Raw genomic sequence first — 22254 nt, forward strand, 5'->3', positions numbered from 1 at the left:
ATGTGTTTTTCAAACTTCCCACGTAGCATTATCACAGCAAAGACTTTACGTAATTATCTGCGAGAAAAAATGAAGTAGGGCTGGAGAACATGTACTAATCGATTGAAGGATTCGATGGCACAGAATGGTAAGCATCGAAAAGTGCGCTAATGCGGTGTTTGATGCGCTCATCTTTCGACAACATATCCTCAAACCGCGCCTTCGCCAGCGCCTGCCCCGTACAGTTAATTTTATGCTCTAACTTCTCTTTCAAGACAAGCGAGGACGAGATGCTCTTCAGCCAATATGGATCCTAATAACAAGGCATATCATCGCTTCGCTCCGACAGGGGGGATGTCAGGCGTCGATGTATACCACATATACATATACTTTAGCACAGAAGAAGAATTAAACCTCGCTTGCAAAAGTTTATGCTTAATTAAGGTATTATCGGATCCTCCGAGGCTCACTGACGGTCACTAATCTCACAGTGAACGTACTGATACATACGTCGGGTATAGTACCATTGTATGCACGTGTTTAAAGTGTGTCGGGGGCGGATACTGGGCGGACCCGCGCCGCCCTGCTTAGATTCTTACAGCCTATGTACTACGAGAGGGAAAGAGGGGGAAGCCTAGTGAGGGTTTGGAACGCAGCGCGGGGGTGTTTAAATATCAAGCACAGAGTGCATGCTCAAAATAGTAAAATTGATATATCTAGAAAGAGTGGGGCGGCGTAATGAGTCACCCATTAGGAAACACGGAGGCGCAACAACCATTGAATATCGTTGAGCAGAAAAGAATGGTGGTGCAGCCATGACGCAAGGCTTGGGTGGGTCAGTGGAGAGACGACAACCGCAAGGATGTTGAGATTGTCGTCGCTAACATGGACAGTGGGGTAGTAAGAAGACATCAAACGTAATTGGGGCATGTTCGGGATAGAATATGGATGTCAGAGTTGGCTGAAGAGCCATGGGTTGAATAGACGGTGATTCGGTGAGAGATAGGGTTGAGACATGATGAGAACAAAATTGGAGCAAGGCAAACATGTACAATTAAAAGCCGAGGATGTACTTAATGATACGGAGAGATGTGTTAGGGCATAGAATGTAAGAGGATGGAGGAAGAGTTGAAGCTACCTCAGCCAGCGGAATCACGGTGGTGAACCTAAGGCAAACGTTCATCCCATATATAACATCCCAGTGATTTGTCGCCGCCAGAATCGTCAATATGGTGTCGAAATCATACTCCAGATAGTCATAGAGAATGTTTGCCAGCTCGACGCTCGGACGAGTACAACCAACGTGGAGGAGGCAATAGGAACATGCGTAGAGGAATGCCTCCGAAAAGCTAGTCTTTGGAGTATCGGGATCATCGAAGTCTCTGTCCTGTGTCTCCTCGTGCATGACTTGAAAGCAATAGCGAGTCAGATGTAGGTGTGGATGGGATACGTCGACCTCAAAGGAGATAATCTTCTCCGAGCTCTGCAGAAAGTCCCTAGCAGACGAGTGAAACGGCTGGACAAGATCAGGCGATCCTACCGGAGAGACGGAGATAAGAGCTGAGAAAGGGAGTAGGCACGTATGTACACGATCTCCAAAAAGCTGATCCATTTCTGGTACGGACAGTTGCTCGACGAGATGGAAACTGAGATAGAGATAGTACAGCCCCTTCTTACGAGTAGGTTCGTCGATGCCGTTGATGATGGATTCGTACAGGTGATGCACATCGCCCCAGACTCGTCTCACATGACCGCGCAGCATACCGCACACCAGGGGAAGGCGGCGGTGAGGCTTTTCTTGGTCGATTTGTCTAATTATAGTCGCTGCAAAAATAAAGCGGCCGTTTGATCGCTCCGATAGCATTGTGAGGTCCGCTTCTGAGGGCCACGGCCCTATGCGGGATGACGAGACGCCACGGGAGATGTATATCCGTTGGAAGGCATGTCGCAGAAATCGGGTGACATCTTCGCGCGATTCTCCGATGCGTTCAATTATTACATTGTCAATAATGTCGCCACTGCGCATGACTGCATCGATCGCGGGCCATGGCCTGCTAGAGATGATGATGTTTCGAATGGGGAGTCTCGAATTTCTGAGGAGACGAACGAGGAGGGAGACGAAAGGGTCGATGTGAAGCACACCTTTTGATGCACCTTCGTCAAGAGCATCGATGATGATGGACATACTCCGGCCTGCCCATGGAAATTTAAGAACCTCCAAAGTTCGAACGATGAGGTTTTCTAGCTGATCCGAATGGGACTTGGTAGGATCAAGAAGGGAAGGGTCGTTAGAAATGGCTTTCGTGATGGTTTCTCGGGCGATGTGATGACGTAGCCCTAGCTGATAAGCGAGTGTGGTGAAGACAAGGTCGAATGAACTACGTTGAGGAGTATTTCTCGAAAAGAAGAACGTGCCCGCAAGCAAACCCTCCTGACCGAGCTCATCTGCGAGGGTGTGCGCTACTGTCGACTTCCCAGACCCAGATTCTCCCACTATCCAAACAACATTCGAAGACTCTGAGTGAATTGTTGTTCGAAGGGATTAGAGCAAGTCCGTTCTAGTTCCCGGAAGACATTTTGAATGGGGCTGACGCTCGGCGGAGTCATAGATGGCCCCTTGGGCACACGCCTGAGCTAGCTTCTCCCAGGCGTCTTGTGTCCTCTGAGTTTGAGCATTCTGCATTGTGTCTAGCCACTAACGTGAGATAAATCGACCCAAGGGACGAGGACATACTTACTAGCTTGAAACTAGGTGGTGGTATGTAGTCGGTATGCAGTCAAGGTGAAGCTCGATCAGCATGCCCACCTCGTGTATGGAACGGATACGCCCGAGCCCCAGAACAACCTCACACTCGTGAGTCAATCAGGGATAGAGGTAAATGAAGCCCATCTGCTCGGAGAGTGATTGTTTATTGCTTTTGAAGTTTTGACAAGAAAAGCTAATGCTATCTTGTTATCACTGACAACAAGAGAGTCCTCAATGAACTCTCTCAGGGACAGCAAGCGCATTGTCTCGACGTTGGACTAGGGAGGTCGGACCGAGCCTCGAGGAAGGCACGATGCAGTAGTTTAGGGTCGACATGCGCAGCCGCGGGGTGCATCCAAGTATATAAAGTACATCTGATGGGAGTCAAAGTTCCTCCAGTGAAGGATCTGCTTTACATCCTCCGCACCAACCGCCCACCGGACGTGCACTGTCCAATGTGATAACACAAAGGCTGAGAGGATCATGTCGGACATCGGGCTTGTCCAAGAAATACTTTCAGCGAAAATCGAGCGAATTTTGAGGTGGAGAAGTCCTACCTTCTCTCTAATCGCGCACGCTTACTACTAGTAGCTTAAGCAATAAACGCATTTAAGTCCTTCGCTGTCGCCTCCACGGCCTCTATCATAGGCCAATGCCCCACGTCCTGCAGCGTCACCGCCTTCGCACCGGGAATTGTATCGCCGAGAAACGTGACCGTCGACTCGGGGCATGGCTTGTCCTCCGCGCCAGCCAGAATGAGCGTCGGGGCAACGATTAGCGCGTAGTCCGGGTCCCGTGCCTTGGTGATAGCCAGACAGGCAAGCGCGTACCCTGACAAGGAGGCGGAAAGCAAAGAGGCGCGCACTGTCTCCTTCGCAAGGGGCCGCTCGGCGAGGGATTTTCGGGACATGCCGATGGTGGATATGGCGTCTGCTGTCGCAGACATGCCGTTCATGCGCACGTTCTCGGCGCGAGCCTCGATGGCTTTCGTGGAGGCGTCGGTGAAGGATCTGATAATGGCGGGGCCGATGAGGACTTTGATGGGTGCTCATTAGGAACGAACACCGATATCAATCAACTAGGGAGACTCACCTAGCTTTTCAACTCTGTTGGCGTGCTTCACCACGAACGTCGCCGCGATCAGCTGCCAGAAGCACAAGGGTCGTCAAAGTCAGCCCGCGGCCTCCCGTCTATCCCGGATGGACCGGGCCGGATCGGGAAACTCACCGCACCCATCGAGTGCCCGACGATAACAGCGCTTTGGATCCCCGCGCTGTCCATGACGCTCGCAAGGCTGTCCGCGTACCCATTAATCGAGATATCGGTTGTCTGTAGTGGACTTAAACCATGCCCCTCGAGATCGAACACGAGCACAAGGCGCTGCTTCGCGAGCCCGGATACGTCGATCAGCGTACCCCAGTTTGTCGAGTTGCCACCAAGCCCGTGCACGAAGACGACGGGTGCTAGGTCGGAGGCAGTACCTGTGAGCTCGACGTAGAGCGATTTGCTGTCTTTGAGCGTTACTCGCGATTTGCTGGGTGCGTGGATGCTGAGCGTGCGTCGTTGGGGTACGTCGGTAAATGAGCAGGGATGTCTAGAGCGCTTGGACGTAGTACTCACGTTGACATTCGTCGTTTGGTCGCCAATGACACGGATGAAAGGGTTGGGACTCTTTGTATGTTTATGAGTTTCGGGTCTGTCTTGATCCTCCTTGTGCTGCTGAAAAAGCAGCCGTTCAGGCAAAGCGATGTATCCCCGCCTGTTCGCTATGTGGGCAATGCGTGATCGTGTGGTGTGAAATGCAACAGCAATCCCCGCCAGTCTGTTCATCAGCGTCAACTTTGGCCAGAGTTGGTCAGCACATTTACGTGGGCCTATAAATAGCGTAAGCGAAACTTACCTATAATTTCGACCATAGTGAGAGTAGCGTTGAATTGTGCATCACCATGCTTACTCAGGTGCAGAATCGCAAGCCAGGCCTATAACATACTCGATCAGCACATCGAAGTAGTAGCGCATAGAAATAAGTTAATTACCAACTATGTGTACACGTTGAACAGCGTCGTTGAGCGGGTAGTTGGCGGGTAGAACTCGAGCAACTGCCAGGGTGTAGAGAGACAAGACTCAGGCAGAGGGTGCAGTCGCAGCGACCTTCCGGCAGAAAGCGGGCGGAGTTTGCAATGCTTTTCAGACGCGCGCTCTTTGCCTTTGTTCTTTCGACATTGTTAGGTCTATGTCAACTCTCTGTCTCGCTTCTCTGGATAACCCACTGAAAACATTCTCAAGGCAATCAATCTGCATTATGCCTCACGTCTTAGAAAAGCAGAGCCACTCCTGTGCGCGCTAGAGGTGAAGCCAGTGCTGTTGTGGGTACACGAGGTTGCAACAAGGCCTGCTATATTGGGAGCACAATTGAGACAAAGATAAAGACTGTACCAGGGAACAAGGTGCGTTATTGTTCTTTCTGACTTCGACTACTCAACACAGCATCGCTTCCCCAGTTATCCGCACAGCAACACTACCACGTTCTTGGAAGGCAGGCCCGATGGACGTATAAATGTGGCGTCCTATGCCTTTCCTCCCTTGTGTCTTTCATCACAAGTGCCGCCCTTCGCTGCGACTTACGCTTTTCAACCACTCACAATGTCTCGTCTCTCCAAAGAAGGATCTATACCTTGCGAGAAGCCCAAGGCTCATCGCTCTTTCCTCGGGATGATACGCATGAGACGGCCTCAACAAGCTGATGTGCGTTTCTCACCTTCACCTAACGGACATACCCCCGTCTTATCCATCATCATTCACAGTACGCAGAGGAGTTAACAAGCGAACCTATTGATGATCCCAAGGCCGTAGAAGACGTGAAGGAGAACCACAATTGCGGTAGAACTTTCGTTCAAGAGGCGGACGCAATACACCCTTCTGCCCACCCCACCCCCAAGCGCCGCTCCTCAACCAAACCAACCCCCTCGCGCAAGGCCACCACAGACTCCACCACAAGCAGGGGAAGGCGCCAGCTTTGGCGGCGCCCCGTCGAAGACGCCACGTACGAGGCGCGCGTCGCATACTGGCGCGCGCGCAGCTCGCGCTCGAGCGTGCGCGAGGGGCGAAGCGAGTTTATTCCCGGAGACGGCGCGCCGCGGCGTCGTAGATTTGGCTTTCCTTCGGCTTTAGAGCGCATGTGGCGTCCTGCGATCCAAGAGCTGGAGTCTGACTATGAAACGGATGGCGAAGACAACGACGGGGATCGGGACACGGATGGAGACAGGCGGTCGGTTTCGCATGCAAGTGTCTCGTCCGACGGAGGGATAAAGGAATACTTGTTTTATTGTCTGTGCTTGCCCTCTTTTCATGGCAGGAGTTACCGCACGGGTTGAGAAGGTCACCATCACCAATAGTTACAATTATTGAGGGAGGACAGTGTACAGGTTTACAATGGACATTTGTCGTGTTTATTCGTTGCAGGGAGCGTGCGTCTCTGGAAAGGCGGATTAACAAACCAATGTATACTATATCTTTGTATCATTGGAGTTTCTGGAGCAGCAGCTACCATCTTGTCGAATGAGCTCGGAGCTAAAGGCAAGAAAGACGAACAGCAGCATATTTGCTAAATATGACTCGTAGACAGCATGAGGAACTTATGCATATGAAGTTTTGTAATACGACGATGTAAAGTATATATGCGGGATACCATGATCAGAAAAAAGTCATAACGTGCATGCGTGGGTATGAGCGTACAATGTCGTTGACGAGTACGTCCGTGTGTGAGCAATAAAAACATATGGGAAGAGTACGGGTGAGTAGAGTAATCAGCCAATCTATAGGCCAAAATAGAGAAACCAGATGACCAAGAAAAAAAGTCAAAGTCAAGATAGAAAAGAAATCACTCGATAAAGAGCACAAGAAAAAATAAAGCACGCCGATCATCCCCCAGGCATACTAAACCCCCCACCTGCACCCACCGGCTCCCAGTGCAGCACTGGCGGCGGCGGCGGCTGCATCTCCGCGGGCTTCGAGCCGGGCGTCACAGGCGCAGGCAGCGGCGCCCCGCCGACGTCGCCCCACCCGGACGTCGACGCCGGCGACGCCACGCGCCCTCGCGATGGTGTATTACCCTTCTTGTCTGGCCCGTATCCATTCTCATATCCATACCCGTTCCCCTGTCCATTTCCATACCCGTTTCCCTGTCCATTTCCATACCCGTTTCCATACCCGTGCCCATTTCCGTGCCCATTCGCATGCCCATGCCCATTCGCACGTCCAGACCTAGGCGGCGACGGAGACTTCGCCTTCACCTTCGCAATCGTAGCAGCAGGCACGAACGGCGGCGGCAGCGGCAGCGTCGGCGCTGGAGGCGGGGGTTGGGGCGCGGGAGACACAACGCGGCTCACGAGCGGCATCGACCCGCCCGAGGGCGACGAGCGGGCGTGCAGGACCGGCGGGGGCGGTATATATCCCGCTTCACCTCCTCCTGCACCCGCGCCGACCCCCACTCCTGCGCCGAGCGCCTCCGCAGTGCCGATCGTAACGTCCCCGCCGGGCGTAGACATGACGTGCGGCGGCGAGCCGGCGAGCATGTATACAGGCTGGGGCTGGTATACGCCTGGCGGCGGGGGGTACGGCTGGTACGACGGGGGCGCGGGCTGTGTAGCGGGCTGGTGGGTTCGCTCTTGCCCTTGAGGATGGGCTTGAGGCTGGCCTAAGACTTGAGATTGAGCTTGAACTTGCGAATGAGCCTGAACGTGCTGGTGAACGCCATAATGATGCCCACGGTCATAATCACGGCCATGATGTTGGTGCTCATACTGCCCCGGAGCCTGAACCTGCGCACCACCCGGCCCCAACGCAGGAACAGGCCCACCCGCAGGCGGCGGCGGCGGCTGCGTCGGCTGAAACCCAGGCGGCAGCCCCGTGGGGTACACGAACAGCGGCTGCCCGACGTACGCGCGCGCGTAGCCCGCCGGCGGACGCGGGTACCCGTGCTCGTCGACGTCGTATGCGCCTGTCGTCGGGCGCGTGTTCGTCCCCGTCCCCGTCCCCGTGCCTGTGCCTGTGCCTGTGCCCGTGCGGGTGTGCGTGGTGGTGGTGGTGCCGGTGCCGGTGCCGGTGGGCGAGGTCGAGCGCGACTGCGAATGCGAGCGGTGGGATCGGTGCGTGCGGTGCGAGCGTGAATGCGAGCTGTGCGATTGATGCGAGTGCGAATGTGAATGCGAAGTTGACGAATGCGTGTGCGACGAGTGTGACTGCGACTGCGGCGAGTGCGAGCGTGCCCTGTCTGGATCATGCCCGTGCTCGTGTTCACGATCGCGGTCGTGATCATGAGTGTGTCGATGCCGTGACGAACGATGATGATGATGATGATGTTGGTGATGCGGAGTAGACCCAGCCGCCATCGGCCCAACAGACGCCCACCCCATAGGCATCCCCCGCGGGTCCGGAAACGGCGGCGGCCACTGCGCCTGCACCTGCGGCTGTCCCGGCGGCACAGGCAACGCACGGGGGCCCGCACCCGCACCATACGTACCCACCCCCGCAACCGGAAACAGCTTCTCCGCCAGCCCCGGCCCCGCCCTCGCCACCGGCCCCATCCCCCCCGGCGTACCCAACAAATCCAGCGCACTCGCCGCCGCTCCCCCTCCCGCTCCCCCTCCCGCGCCGCCCTGATACCACGACTTGGCCGGCTTAATCGCCTCTGGCGCCGTATGCCCGTGCTCGCGCGCATGCAGCAGCGCCACGCGCGCGTACGCGCTCTCCGCGGGGTAATAGTCCGCCGCGACCGTCGACGGCGTGACCCACGGATACGCGTTCACCCTCGCGATGAGCCCCTTGAGCGCGCCTGCGCGCTCGTGGAACGTCTTCGAGGGCGCGGCGGAGGGCGGCGGGTGGTCGTGCGGCATGGACGCGAAGTCGGGTGCGAGCGGGGGCTCGACGAGCACGGGCGACTCGAGCAGGGAGGGGTCGGTCGTGCTCAGCACGCGGCCCTGGCTGTCGCTGTGACTGTTGCTGTTGCTGCTGTCGACGTGGAGCAGGGGCCGCGGGCCCGGGCCAGGCGGGATGACGGGCGGCTCGTCGAGGTGCATGTCGAGATCCGGGTCGATCGCGTCGTCCGAGTCCGGGTCGACGTCTGCGACTTCGACTTCGAACTCGTCGTCTTCCACGTCCGAGTCCGGGTCGGACGCGACCTCGTGCACGGCAGACAGGGGCGAACGGTCGCCCCTGCTCCCGCTCCCGCCGTCGAGCACGGAGAGATGGCCACCAGGCGAGGGTGCACCGTAGACCGCGTCGCCGTTCGCGTACTGATACTGCTGCGCATACCCATTCTCGTGCTCGTGCTCGTGGCCACGACCATGCTCGTACGGCGACGCAGGCTCGATCTCCACCCGCACATCCGCGCCTCCATCCGTACCCATATCCATATCGACGTGCGACGCCATCGGCGACGGCACCATGCCGAGCTGCGGGTCCATCCTGTAGCGCGGGAGCTGCCCCTGCTGGCTCTGCTGCATCTGCATCGGCGAGGGCGTAATCGTCGTCGCGCTCTCGTTCAGATTGATCCGCTCCCTGAGCGCCGCCGCGCTCCCGCCTGCGCCGCCGCCGGGGTACGCCGCGCCCCTGCGGTCCTTCATGCGGCCCTTGGACATCACCTTGCGTATCCCCCTTACGAACCCGCCGACGAACCTGTTGCCCGTTCCCGCGCCCTTGTTCGTCGTCACCGACGCGAGCTTCTCGCTGTTGGCCGCCGCGCGGCTCGCCTGGCTCTGGTACCAGTTGTCGTACGCGGCGTCCGAGGGGATATTGGCGTCCGTGATAGTCATGAACTCGGTGTCGACCTCGCTCTCGCGCTCCGAGCGCACGTTGCCATTGCTGTTCCCGTCATACCCATACCCATACCCGCTCCCATACCCGCTCCCAGACCCCGCCTCTCCTCTACCTCTGCTTTCGCCCCGCCCGCTCCTTGTACCCCGCCCGTTATCCGTGTAGGCATCCCCGGTGCCGTTCGCAGGGCTCGGCCTGGCGTTCCCGGTGCCCATAACGGGCGTGAGCAGGCTCTGCATGGAGCGCATGCCCTGGCCGGACATGGACGGCGGCGGCCAGTGGTCGTGCGGCGTGATGGGCGCAGCGGTGTGCGCGGACGTGGGCTGTGAGATCCAGGTGACGTCCCGCGGGCGCTGCTTGGCGGCGTTGGCGAAGTAGCGCATGGTTGGGTTCCCGTTCCCATTCGCGTGCTGCGCAGGTGGTGCGTTCGTGGGCACCACGGGGTGGGGAGATGGGCTTGCATAGGGGTCGTAGGCGGAGTCGGAGTAGTCGCCTGGTGAAGGGGTGGGTGCGCCGCGGGCGTCGCCGTAGCCGTTGCTGTTGCCGTTGGGCACGACGCGCATTTTGCCTTGCATGTCCGAGAATGTGGAGCCATTGGTGTAGCTCATCGGTAATGTTCTACTGGCGAGCCTCGAGCGGTCCGATGATGGGTTGCGGGGAAGCAGATATGTGGAGAGGGCGACGTGGCTGGACCCTAGGGATGGCTGGGGACGTGGATCGAGTGTGTCAAGTACCGTGTTGTAGATTTAAAGGTGACAGGTAATGAGAGGACAGGGAAAGTTTAATGAGATGAAATGAAGCCGTCGGGTAGGCTGACGAGGACGGGCTGGCTTGTGCCTGCTGTCGAAAGAGGAAGTAGCACGATGCCACGAGGCGGCGGTGCGCCGGGGGGAAGGCGAAACACGCACAGCAACGTTTGGAGGTCCTGAAAGCACGGTGGCTGCAAGCTGGTATCCGGCTCTCCAGGAGTGGTGTTCGTGAAGCGTTTATGCCATGACGGACCGATATGATGGAAGACCGACAGGAAATGAAGGCAGCGATGGTTGACAAGCGCCTGTGCCGAGTCGTGACAAGGAGAATGCTGAAAAGGATCAATAACGAGCTGTCTCGACAAGGACGCGAGTGATAGGAGCAGCAGGACGAAAGAAAGCTGAAGACTGGCGTTGGCGATGAAGCGGACGATGGTGAGCAGAGGAAAGAAGATGTTCGGCAACACCCGGTCGACGTCCTGGACGACACATCATCGTGACAAACACACGGTAAACGTCGACATGAACCATCCATCTCAACTTTTGTCTCCTTGTGAGTTTTGTTGTCTCATGAACGCCCAGTCGCTTACTCCACGGGGCAACTGTGTATTTATACTCACAGGCACTCACCAAGTCGACTTCATCTGGGCAGCGGATAAGACTGAAGGTTTCCTTCGTTTGCTAAGTATATCTTTAACAAGTCACCTATGACTTTTCTGGAAGCCGACAGCTGCGGCCGAGTCCACGCTTCAGAATCCTCGGCCTATATTACACCCATCTCCATCTCGCACCTTTGACTTTCGCCCCCGGATCTGAAGGAACATGGCTGACCACAACACAGAGCGCATTTACCCTCCACTCGACCATTCTCTGCTCCTCTACGAAGTCGTAGACTTTCACATCGACAACAACCCCACCGTGCCAATCTATGTATACCCCGATGACCAGTCCCCCGATGGCGTCACTCATATCTCCTTCCTCGAGTTTGGCCGTGCAGTCCACCGCGCAGCTCATATCCTGCGCCCAGGGCGAGAGGGTCCAGAGGGCGAGGTCATTGCACTTATCGCCAACGTTGACACACTCCTCTATCAAGCGATTGTTGTTGGAATGATGAAGGCTGGCATCGTCGTGCGTCTATCTCTGTGTTTCCCTCCTCTGCATCCCTGACATGCCACACCCAGCCCTTCCCCATGTCTCCGCGCAACTCCGCCCCCGCTGTCATCGACATGATGAAGAAAACATCCTGCACCCGCATCCTCACTCTCTCCCACACGCACTCGGAGCTCCTACACGCCATCGACACCGAACGCGCCTCCCAATCTCTCCAACCCGCAACAACCACAGAAATCCCAACGCTCGCCCAGCTCTTCCCCCACCTAGGACACGAAACCTCCTCCCACCCCTTCACCCAGCACCCCGGCCCGTACCCACCCCCAAACGCCCGCCCGGACGTAGACACACCGGCGATGTACATGCACTCCTCCGGCTCAACCGGCTTCCCCAAGCCCATCGCACACACCTTCCGCATCCAGATCCAATGGCTCGCCCAGCGCCGCTTCTACACCCACTCCGGCGCGCGCCTCTACCCCGGCGAGCCCGACGCCGCCGTCTCAGCGCGGCGGAGGCTGGGCACGATGGCGCTCCCCGCGTTCCACAGCTTCGGGTACGCGTTCCAGGTGTACGCGCCGCTCGGCGGTATGGTCTCTGTCGGGCTGTTCGCGCCGACTAGTATGCAGGATCCAGGGAAGGCACCGGTCATTCCGACGTCGGATAGTCTCTTAGATGCGATCGTTCGGACGAGGAGCACCGTCGTGCTCACCGTGCCTGCGTTCGTCGAGCAGTGGGCCGAGTCGCGCGAGGCGGTGGATGCGCTCAAGCGCATGGAGTACGTGGTGCGTTACCCCTCCATCCCCTCCCCGTCTTCCTATCGTGGCACTAACACCCCGCAAGCTCTACGGCGGCGGCCCCCTCCCCACGAAAACAGGCGATAGCCTCAGCGCACAGGGCGTGCCCATCGCAAGCGAGCTCGGCGCGACCGAGTTCGGGTGCCCCGTCGCGCTCCCGGACAAGCAGGACCTCGCGGACGGCGACTGGGTCTGGATGCGCTTCTCGCCGCACGTCTCCATCCGCTGGGTGCCGCAGTCCCAGTCGGGGGAACGGGACGCGGGGTTCGAGTGTGTGTTTCTGGTGCGTGGTCGAGATTGCCGGGGTGTGCTTTTGAGTGTTTAGGGGATTGACGTGGGTGGGGGGCAGTCGAACGAGAAGATCACGCTCGCGGTTGAGAATCTCCCCGAGGAGCACGGCTACGCCACCTCGGACGTGTGGATAGAACATCCGACGAAGAAAGGCCTGTGGAAAGTGTAAGCCCCACCCCTCCCACCCCTTGTCTCCTCCCTCCCCACTTCTCACTCACACCACACAGCATCGGCCGCGTCGACGACGTCCTCACCCTCGCAACCGGCGAAAAAACCGTCCCGGGGCCAATGGAAGACGTCCTCGCCGCGCACCCGCGCATCGGCGGCGCGGTCATGTTCGGGCGCGCGCGCCACCAGGTCGGCGTGCTCGTCGAGCCGCGCGGGGCGTACGCGTTCGATGTGCGGGATGAGCGGGCGTTGGCGGGGTTTCGGAATGCGATCTGGTGAGTGCGCATCTCTGGACTGCGTGCGTTGTGCTGTCTCTTCGTCCTTCCTCTGAACCCACGTGCGCGGACACGGCTTGCGTCTGTTTTTTGGTGGTTTCTTTGGAACGCGTAGAAGTTGTGCTTCTGTTTTGTGTGTTGTGCTTACGCTTGTGCCAGGGACGCGGTTGAGACGGCGAATAAGAACGCGCCGGCGTTCAGCAGGATCTTCAAGGAGATGATCCTCGTCGCGAGCCCGGAAAAGCCGCTCCCGCGCGCACCGAAGGGAACCGTGCTCAAGAAACGTGCGCTGCAGGCGTACGAGGCCGAGATCGCTGCGCTGTAAGTCGCTCCCTCTTCCTGTTCTCCTTTGTATCTTTGTATCTTCTTTCCCTTCCCCCTCACCTTATTTCCGTCGAGCTTCTCTCCAAGCGGCCCTCTGGCGGATTTCAGACCGACGTACTTACTTGTTACACCCCCAGATACGAAGAAGTCGAGCGCAGCACGCACAGCGCGATCGGCGTGCCAGACCAATGGACGCAGGAGACCCTCGAAGACTGGCTCGGCAAGCAAGCAGCGCTCGTCAGCGCGCGCACGGTCGGCCGCGACGCCGACTTCTTCGCACAGGGATTCGACAGGTTCGTTCTCCCTTCTCACCGCTCCTCCCTCGCCTCTTCGCTCTTTTCTGACGTGAAAGACCTTAAACTGAAATGGGCGCAGCTTGACAGCGACGTACCTCCGCAACCGCATCATCGGCGCGCTGCGCACAGACACGGACGCGAACGTGCGCACGCGCGCGGCGCAAAGTGTCCCGCAGAACATCGTCTTCCAGAACCCAACGATTCGCCAGCTCGCGGGCGCCGTCGTGCGCATCGCTGCCTCCGCTGCCCCCAACTCAGCTGCAGTTACTTCTGCGAGCGGCGATCTACCCGCCCTTGTGGAGAAAGAGCTGGAGGAAGAAAAGACACGTCGTGTAAAGGCCATCGAAGCGATGATCGAGAAATACACCCAGGACCTAACCGGCCCGGCTGCTGGCGCTGCCCGCGACGTGATACCGCTCAGCGGGCAGAATAAGGCAACGGTTCTGCTCACGGGTTCGACGGGCGGGCTGGGCTCGCATCTCCTCGCGCATCTACTCGTGGATGAGCGCGTCGAGCGCGTGTACGCGTTCAATCGGCCGGCTGCCTCCGCTGGGGCGGGGAAGACGAGTCTGGAGCGCCAGACGGCGGCGTTCTTGGACAAGGACCTCGCTGCTGCGCTGCTCGCGTCGGAGAAACTCAAGTTCGTGGAGGGTGTGTTGGCGGAAGAGAAGCTGGGTTTGGGCGAGAGCGTGTATGACGAGGTGAGTCGAGCGCTGGTGCCTCGTCCCGTCCTGTACTCACTCGGAATAGCTCCGGAATTCGGTGACGCATATCATCCACGCGGCCTGGAGACTTGACTTCAACCTCGCCTTATCGTCTTTCGAGCCGCACGTCCGCGGCACGCGGAACCTCGTCGACCTCGCGCTCGCCGCGTCTTCCTCGTCTTCATCCTCGGCTCCAGCCCGCGTGCTGTTCACGTCCTCGATCGGGTCGACCAAGTCCTGGGATAAATCCAAGGGCGCGTATCCGGAGGAGGTGCTCCTTGATGCTGCGACGGCGGTGGGGAACGGGTATGGGGAGAGCAAATATGTTGCTGAGCGGGTAAGCTTTCATTGCTTTTATTTTACGATTATTATACTACACTGGGACTTTCACCGTTCGCGCAGGTACTGAGCAAGAGCGGTCTCACTACGACTTCGGTCCGCATCGGCCAGATTGCGGGCGGGCCCAACGGCGCATGGGCAACGTCCGACTGGGTACCCATATTAATCAAGTCGGGGATCGCACTCGGTGCGCTGCCCGATGCGCTTGGTGTACGTCCCGCCAACCATGCTCCATTTCTAACACCTGTCACGACGAATACCAACATATTGATCTCCTGCTCCAACACAGGTCGTCTCGTGGCTCCCAACACGCACCGTCGCAGCCGCCCTGATCGACGCCGCCTTCGCGCCCGTCGCGCACCCCGCGCTCAACCTCGTGCACCCGCGCCCGGCGCCGTGGCAGACCGTCTTCGGGCACATGCGCACCGCGCTCGCGACCAAGGCCAAGCGGAGCGTGCCCGAGCTGCAGCTGCCGTTCGTGCCTTTCAGCGAGTGGCATGCGCTCCTGGCGCGGAGAGCCGCTGCGTGTGAGGGCACGGGGGATCTTGATGCGATCGTGCGTCGCAGGTCTTGAGCTTCATTCTGCGTGTGATCTGATTGTTTTTCTTGTTTGTGAAATGTAGCCTGCGATCAAGCTCCAAGGATACTTCGCCGCACTCGCCAAGGCCGACGAAGATCTCCGTGCTGCGAGCAACGACGGCGTCCGTGCCGACTCGGGCGTCGGCGAAGCGGGCGGATCTGCCACGCTTTCGACGGAGAAGTTCCAGAGCGTCAGCGAGGCGCTCAGAGGTGTCGAGCCGCTGGGTAGGGAGGATGCGGAGGCATGGGTCGGTTATTGGGCTTCTAAGGGGTATATCTGATCGTGAGCGAACGATGGTGCGTTTTCTGTCTGAGCTACGATGTGTTTGTCGCTAGCTGACGAGTGATTGGTACGGCAGGTTATTCTGACCCCATGTGGATGTACTGTGTAGAAGTGTAACGCATGACAATTACCTTTTGACCTGGACCTGTTCGTTGATGCTTGTCTCGCCTCTTCCCTTTTCCGTTGGAATCCAGCTGTCGGACTATCCGTCTCACCATACCAGAGTTACGTTGCAGGGTAACGATATGTTTCTTTAGTGAACTGAGCTCTAGTCCTGCCGACTTACACCTGTGGTGGAATATCTGATTGCAGCTCTGGTTCATCTGCAACTCGCATAAGTTTCCCCACATAGGCGCGCTTCCAGCCAATGGTCCATGATCAGCAGAGCATGCTAGTTCGCGAAGAAACAGATGTTTTACATTGCGTTCACCGTCACACTGTCAACAAGTTGACGCAAATGCAAAGCGTAAAAGTGCGAATGGAAAGATCACAAAACTATGGATTGGAATTAAATGCAATAATGCTGAGAAGCGTCCAGAATAAGCGCTGAGTGAGGTATCAGTGCAAGGGGATAGTTGGCGATATTGTAGAAGCAGGACGAGAGATGTGATGTTGATATGCATATCGAGAGTTCCAACGCGAGACTCCAATATGTGATGCATAAGCAGGGTAGTGCGGTATGGAAAGATGTGATCCGCGAAAGGCATGATCAAACAGAAAAGAGAAAAACATAGCGCGGAAAGGTCCAAAGAAGGGGAATAAAGATACGTGTAAATATAAGTGTAAACATCCTCCCCACCTCCCCACCTCCAAATCCAGCAACAGTCCAGCCAGCACCCTTATTATCAAACATCAGAACGCGATATCAATACTCGCAATCCCCGAGCTCGGCACGTCCCCACTGACGACGCGGTGAATCTCGGGGATCGACGCGCCCTTCTCATGCCGCAGGTGCGCCTTCTTGCCTTGCTCCTGCCCCGCCGGCACCTTCTGCGGCGAATGCGGATTATGCATCTCCGCCGCCCCCGCAGGGTTCGCCGTCTCCCAAGGCGAATGCGGGTTCCTCAGCGCCGACGGCCCATGACCAAACCCAGAACCAGCGGGCGCGACCGTGGCCGCGCTCCCCCCAGCTCCACCAGGCGAATGCGGATTATGCAACGGCCCGTTCCCCACCCCCACCCCCACCCCTGAGCCAGAGCCAGAACCAGAACCAGAACCAGAGCCCGGGATCTGCAGCTGCGAAATATGCAGCCTCTCCAGCGCCCCAAGCCCCGCCGGCGTATTCCTCCAATCCCTCGTCGGCCCGCGCCCTCTCGCCCCCGCCCCCGCACCCACGCGCGCACCCGGTATCATCGTGCTCGGCAGCCCCGGCAGCGGCGGCACGTCCGGATGCGACTGCGCGCTGCTCGATGCACTCCCCGAGTTGCTCCCCGAGCCCGAGCCCGAGTTGGAGTTGGAGTTCGAGTTGGAGTTGGAGCTGATACTCGACCCGTTCTTATGCGACGGCCCGCTCGACCGCGCCGCGAGCGACGGATACCGCTCCGTCGACGCCGAGAACGAGCTCGAGCTCGCGAGCACCGACCCGTCCGTCGTCGTCGCGAGACTCGCGAGGCTCGCGCGCGAGGACATGGACTGGTCATTCACCGGGCGCTGCCGCGCGCCGAAATTCGTGGAGGTGAGCAAGGGCATGGGCTCGTTGCTGCCTTCTCTTCCGTGCGCCTCTACCGAGAGAGGAGGCAAAGGTGGAAGAGGGGGTGATGACAGCCCTACGGTGGATGCGGAGACATAGGACGCGCGGGGCGTAGCGTGAGACAGCGCAGCAGACATCGAGCTCGTCGAGGGGTGATATTCGCTCCCTGCCAGTGTGTACACCACTGACTGTGGGCGAGCCTCGTTTTGTGCCGGCGTGGGTATCGCACTGCCAGATCCAGGAGTGGACCCGAACCCGGACGCAAGCCCGGATACCGACGCGAAGCTCCCGTTCGTCACCATCGGGCTTTCAGGAACAGTCGGAAGCATGTCCGCAGGGCGAGCCGGACGTCTTCTGGATGACTTGGCTCTTGCAGCTCCCGTGATAGTCTGTGACTGCGGATATGGCTGTGCCCCAGCACCAACAAGAGTCCCGTCTTCGCCCACAGCACCAGCATTCGCAGAAGCAGGAGGTGCAGGGGACGCAGACATCAGAGTGGGCGCGGGCGAAGCCGACGTCGGAAGCGGCGGCGTCGGCACCGGACTATAGGAACCACCACCGCCGTGCAAATCCGCATACATCAGCTCGTCAAGCGACCCGCCCTTGGCCGTTCCTGCCAACGATCCCGCCCGGCTAGTATAGCTCGGCTGGGACCACACACTCGCTGGACTCGCATCAGCCATCCGGAGCGCCTCCTGCTCCCTCGCCAGCGCTTGCTGCTCGTCCCACATCGCGCGGCGCTCCGCGTCGGCGAGGAGCCGCGCGAACTCGGCTTCGCTCGCGACTGTGACGTTCGTGGATGCTGAGGGCGAGTGCGTGTGCAGCGTCGTTGCGTTCGACGGCGCGCGTGCGGGGCCGCCGGCCGCTGCACGGGCGCGGATGAGCTGGGAGATAGCGGAGGTATGGTTTGAGGATGGCGTTTGAGGGGACGGTGTGGCTGAGAGGCTGCGCCCATGGGTGTGTGTTTGATTTTGAGTGGGTGGGTGGCTGAGGAATTCGTAGGACACGGGTGGGCGCTGTAGATGCACCAAAGGTCATCATCAATATGCACTGTATAAGGAGAGTAGACCCGACGAGCCTTCGAGTTTGAGTTAACCTCAGACGGAGCCTGCAGTTGGGGTGTTCGCGAGAGCGGCGACGCCGCCAGCGTGCGCGACACAAACGGCTGTGTTGGTGTCGTCGAGCCAGACGACCCGCGCCTTGAATGGGAGGTGGGCTCTGTGCCCGCACCCTTGATCCGCGCATACGGATCGTACTCCTCCCTACCGTCCCCGAACCCATCTCCACCCAGGTGCAAACGTGGCAGGTTCGGCGGTGACGGGTTTGTCCCGGCGCCTGGCGGCAGGCTAGCGTGCTTCTGCTGCGCATGGGGCGATGAAACGGGCGCATATACTCCACCTTCGAGCGCCACTGGATCTGAAGCATCTCTGGAGTGAAAGCTGGCGTCGCGATCAAGAGTTGCGCCGCGGGTCCACTGGCTCTCACCGTCGAGGAGAGGCTCATGCGAAGTGGATGGTCTCGTACTGTGCCGTGCATACCGAGCTGGAGGCGAGTTCATCGACACCAATCTCGACCTCGACCTCGACCTTGGGCTCTCTCCCTCCCTCTCCCCTGTTCTACTCCGTTGCCGGTCTTGTAATGGCTGCTCGTTGCCCGAAGACAAGCGGCGGTGCCCCCTGCTGAGCTTTGTGAAGTCACCACGATCCCCGCCTGATTTGCGACGCCTCCGACGCATGACAACGACGACGATGGTGGTAATGGTAGCGACGCCGACAACAACAGAAGCGACGACGATGCCAATAAGTGCACCTTGAGAGAGACCACCGGATGATGATGATGAGATATCATTTGTGGTCGATGACGGGGTCGGAGTTGTAGCCGAAGTCGGAGCAATGGTGATAGATGGCCAAGATACTACTGTCGAGGCCATGGCAGTGATCTATGAACGGAATAATGAGAATGAAGGCGTGAATGTTGCAAACGGGGCCTAGGGTAGGCAACGAAGGCAAGGGTGGGGAGATGTAAGGAAGGAGAAAGAGAAAGAGAGGCTGCAAGAAACGCCCGAGCGGACTCCTATAGGTGGTAGGAGGCGTGGCGCCGGGCCAGCCGAGAGCACAGGTTGGAGGGATGGCGGCGAACATGTTACTCACAAAGGGGATCGAGAGGCCGGTGCCAGTCTTCTTCGCGCTATCTGCAGTGCTGTGCTGTGTTCGTGGCTGCGGCGCGTATTGCCCGCCCTGCACTGACATTTGAACAACCCACCCTCGCGTTCCCAAGCGACATCCTTTGGCGAGAAAATTGGCGATGGTCGATGCGCATATACTCCACCTCGCGCGAAGATCAAGTCAAGCCAAGAAAACAAATCCAGAGTCCAAGGGCAAAAGCCCCGTGGGAATAATAGCACGGTAATGTAAACTCCGACCATGCTAAGGCTCATGACGTCAGTCCTACCATCCAACATCATCAGAAAACCACGCCATGTTATTTCTGTGATAAGAGATTCCAGTCAGAAAGAAACATAGCTCCTAGCATTTCTGCCTAGTGACTGCTTGCATTGCCAAAAAGCCAAGATAAAGAGGCTGTGTTCGGAGGTAACGCGAGCGCTTGATCATCAAGCGCTCATTTATACCGAACGCGCTCTCATTGTCACTGTGATCAAGCGTTCGAGCTGAACGCTGTGTACTGGGCGTCGACCTGAGATAACTGCGCGCTATGCTGTTGCAAACATAAGACCAGCCCGGTGATAGGTGCATCGTTACTTCATTCCCGTTTGAGACTCGCTTTCGCCTATGTTAAATCTTGTTTTACGTACTTACATGGTTGGCAGCGCGCTGGCCATCAGCCCGTGTGGCGCGCAAAAGACCCGCCAAGTTTCAGTGCTGCGTTTCTGCCGTAAAGTTTCTCGCTAGCAGTTATCACTAGAAACGGAAAGGAGGGTTCGCACGCGCTCCCACCAGCTCGCCCACCTCAACACCTCCGGGTCTCATTCTCTGCCCTAGTAAGCACGCCCTGCAACAACATGCCGATCCAGAAACGCGTCGATTTGCTCTCTCCTCGTCAAATTGAAGAGCCTGAGGTGTTGATGGAAATGATGGAGTTGTTTCACAAGTTGCAAGTACGCACAACCACTTTGCTGGACGGCACCGCTACCTGACCTTCATCGCCGTTTCAGCAACTTTTTCAAAAACTTGATGAGCTCTGCGCGAACTTCGTAACCAAAGCCGAACTTCACGACATCGAGCAACTTGTGCACCATAACCGGGAACTATACGAGTCACGCATCAAATCGCTGACACAGAAGAATGCTTACTTGGAGCAGCGGATTGCCCTTCTAGAGCAAGGGCCCGGGAACGCTCTGGAAGGCAGGGATGTGTCTCTCGCGCAGCCAGCGGGAAGACGTATCGAGGCCACAGGATCAAACGAGCACCAGCAACACCAGCAACATCTTATGCTCGAAGAGCAAGTAGCTCGTCTCTCTCGGGAGAACGAACGCATGTCCGAGGAGCTCGCTCAGCAGTTCGTGAGCCACAGCGTTGAAGTGACCAGACTCCAAGTGGAGAATGCGCACCTCGCTCGGGTCACGGACGAGGCTCAAATGGAGAAAGATATCACCAAAGACAGACATAGGCAGGAGGTTGGAAGGGTGCTCTTGTCGACCAAGGGGACGGCCGTCCGACTTGCGGAGGACCTCAAATCAAAGAATGACGAGCTCAGGGTGTTTATAGAAGGCCGAGGCCCGTAGGGAGAGTGACATAACTAGTAGGAGCGGGTGCCATAGCCAGAAAATAAAGCGAAGAACTTGTTATCAGACTGTTCCAAAAAAAACCCGATTTGACCAAAGCCATGGATGGGGGACGCGATCGCAGCGTTACCTGAACTCGAACTATTAACATGTTTTGTAACACCTACTGCTATATTTTATATGCGGAACAGACTCTACTTGGACTCGACGGAGCGGAATTTGTAAGTTTGACGTTGACCATGTCGATTTGCACGTTCTCCTCACAATTCCTGCATTACCGCCACCCGAGATAAAGAGAGTGTGTTTGGGTGTAACATGAGCGCCCATGAGCACCAAACAAGTTCTACACATGCAGATATGAATCTGCCATGGAAATTGATGATATCCTTCGCTTTGGTTAGTAGGCTAGACCGGAGGCTCATATACCCATCCCTCGTACTATCAAACTCGAGAATGAATCGTACATAATTTCGATCATCCATTTGACACCAACTTTAATGTAACCTTTTTGACAAAGTCGCGTGGTCGCATTCTTGTCAACTGTGCGCCTGTTGAGTGCGTTCCAAGGAATCCAAAGTAAGTGCAGGCATCATGTTTGACGTGGTAGCTGGTGTCACAACAAAATAGATAGACTAGGATGATGGTGTTCTTCAGCTCATTGAAACTCTGCTATGACCACATGAAAGACGCAATCACAGTGATACAGCCGAAATTGAGCAGCACGAGTGATGCAGCGTGCCAGCCGTCGGTCGATCCGGTGCGCCAGACTTCGACATCGCACATTTTCAGCAAATACTCGAGTTCCTATAGGTGGATGCGAAGACTTGAGGAACCTACCTGAGGACATGGGACTTATTAGTAGTAAATTTGATAGACAAACATATCATAAATCATCAGGGGTCCAATTCCATTCCTCGTCAGGTGCGTGTTCTGTGTCGTTGTCCGCACTATACTGTAGCAAATCGACCATAAGTTCCCGGTGGCGTGAGAGACCTGAGTTTAAACCCGCCTTCCTAAACGGTATGTCCCGCAATTTAGTTCCCGATGGTCGGTAATGGTGGGACAAGGTTCCCGGGCCGGGACAAATCCGGGCCGTGTCCCATGTTCCTGGCTATTCAGTAAGATACGCACGATTCCGCGAGGGCGGCTCGAAAGCTAAACACCTTTAATTTCGGCAACCTCGGCGACGCATCATGTCGTTCACTGCTCCCAACTGCTCCCTATCGCTTTCCTATCTCCATGCAAAGGTATGTTTCCCTCGGACTATGTATGTTGCATCCTTTCGTTTGTTACTGATTTTCTATTTCTTTACAGCGGCGGTCGGCCTTGCAGCAATCTCGCTGCAAGCCTCACGTCCCCCTCACCTCTCTTC

At 57.4% G+C, this 22254-nt stretch overlaps 7 protein-coding genes across 7 annotated transcripts; 3 read left to right on the top strand and 4 right to left on the bottom strand.

Annotated features, from left to right (window-relative positions):
* Positions 1-2134: 2134 nt before the first annotated feature.
* On the bottom strand, positions 2135-2479 carry CONPUDRAFT_23702 (uncharacterized protein; the record flags this gene model as incomplete). Its single annotated transcript, XM_007770764.1, has 1 exon — positions 2135-2479. A coding segment is annotated over one exon (345 nt), but the record flags the coding sequence as incomplete, so codon positions are not given.
* A 572-nt stretch (positions 2480-3051) lies between these two features.
* Positions 3052-4461, bottom strand: CONPUDRAFT_105205 (alpha beta-hydrolase). The gene is made up of 5 exons (XM_007771045.1): positions 4346-4461; positions 3953-4274; positions 3818-3869; positions 3283-3760; positions 3052-3223 (listed from the first exon to the last, which is right to left on the bottom strand). Exons 1-4 carry the CDS (start codon positions 4351-4353, stop codon positions 3318-3320), a joined length of 825 nt encoding a protein of 274 aa, XP_007769235.1. The 5' UTR covers positions 4354-4461; the 3' UTR covers positions 3052-3223; positions 3283-3317.
* Positions 4462-4982: 521 nt separating this feature from the next.
* Positions 4983-6253, top strand: CONPUDRAFT_144410 (uncharacterized protein). Its single transcript, XM_007771046.1, has 3 exons — positions 4983-5172; positions 5227-5470; positions 5530-6253. Exons 2-3 carry the CDS (start codon positions 5369-5371, stop codon positions 6097-6099), a joined length of 672 nt encoding a protein of 223 aa, XP_007769236.1. The 5' UTR covers positions 4983-5172; positions 5227-5368; the 3' UTR covers positions 6100-6253.
* An 89-nt stretch (positions 6254-6342) lies between these two features.
* On the bottom strand, positions 6343-10659 carry CONPUDRAFT_165822 (uncharacterized protein). The gene has a single exon (XM_007771047.1). It carries the CDS (start codon positions 10144-10146, stop codon positions 6646-6648), a length of 3501 nt encoding a protein of 1166 aa, XP_007769237.1. The 5' UTR covers positions 10147-10659; the 3' UTR covers positions 6343-6645.
* Positions 10660-11109: 450 nt separating this feature from the next.
* On the top strand, positions 11110-15448 carry CONPUDRAFT_73415 (acetyl-CoA synthetase-like protein; the record flags this gene model as incomplete). The annotated part of the gene is made up of 12 exons (XM_007770900.1): positions 11110-11415; positions 11469-12179; positions 12238-12474; positions 12517-12647; positions 12710-12925; positions 13085-13246; positions 13387-13542; positions 13625-14246; positions 14296-14586; positions 14652-14798; positions 14878-15144; positions 15212-15448. 12 exons carry the CDS (start codon positions 11110-11112, stop codon positions 15446-15448), a joined length of 3483 nt encoding a protein of 1160 aa, XP_007769090.1.
* A 507-nt stretch (positions 15449-15955) lies between these two features.
* Positions 15956-19389, bottom strand: CONPUDRAFT_144413 (uncharacterized protein; the record flags this gene model as incomplete). Its single annotated transcript, XM_007771048.1, has 3 exons — positions 15956-18156; positions 18192-19079; positions 19291-19389. The coding sequence occupies 3 exons, from the start codon at positions 19387-19389 to the stop codon at positions 16303-16305; spliced, it is 2841 nt and encodes a 946-aa protein (XP_007769238.1). The 3' UTR covers positions 15956-16302.
* A 749-nt stretch (positions 19390-20138) lies between these two features.
* CONPUDRAFT_165825 (uncharacterized protein) lies at positions 20139-20957 on the top strand. Its single transcript, XM_007771049.1, has 2 exons — positions 20139-20255; positions 20313-20957. Exons 1-2 carry the CDS (start codon positions 20160-20162, stop codon positions 20880-20882), a joined length of 666 nt encoding a protein of 221 aa, XP_007769239.1. The 5' UTR covers positions 20139-20159; the 3' UTR covers positions 20883-20957.
* Positions 20958-22254: the final 1297 nt, after the last annotated feature.

This window comes from Coniophora puteana (genome assembly GCF_000271625.1).
Source record: "Coniophora puteana RWD-64-598 SS2 unplaced genomic scaffold CONPUscaffold_7, whole genome shotgun sequence".
NCBI lineage: Eukaryota > Fungi > Basidiomycota > Agaricomycetes > Boletales > Coniophoraceae > Coniophora > Coniophora puteana.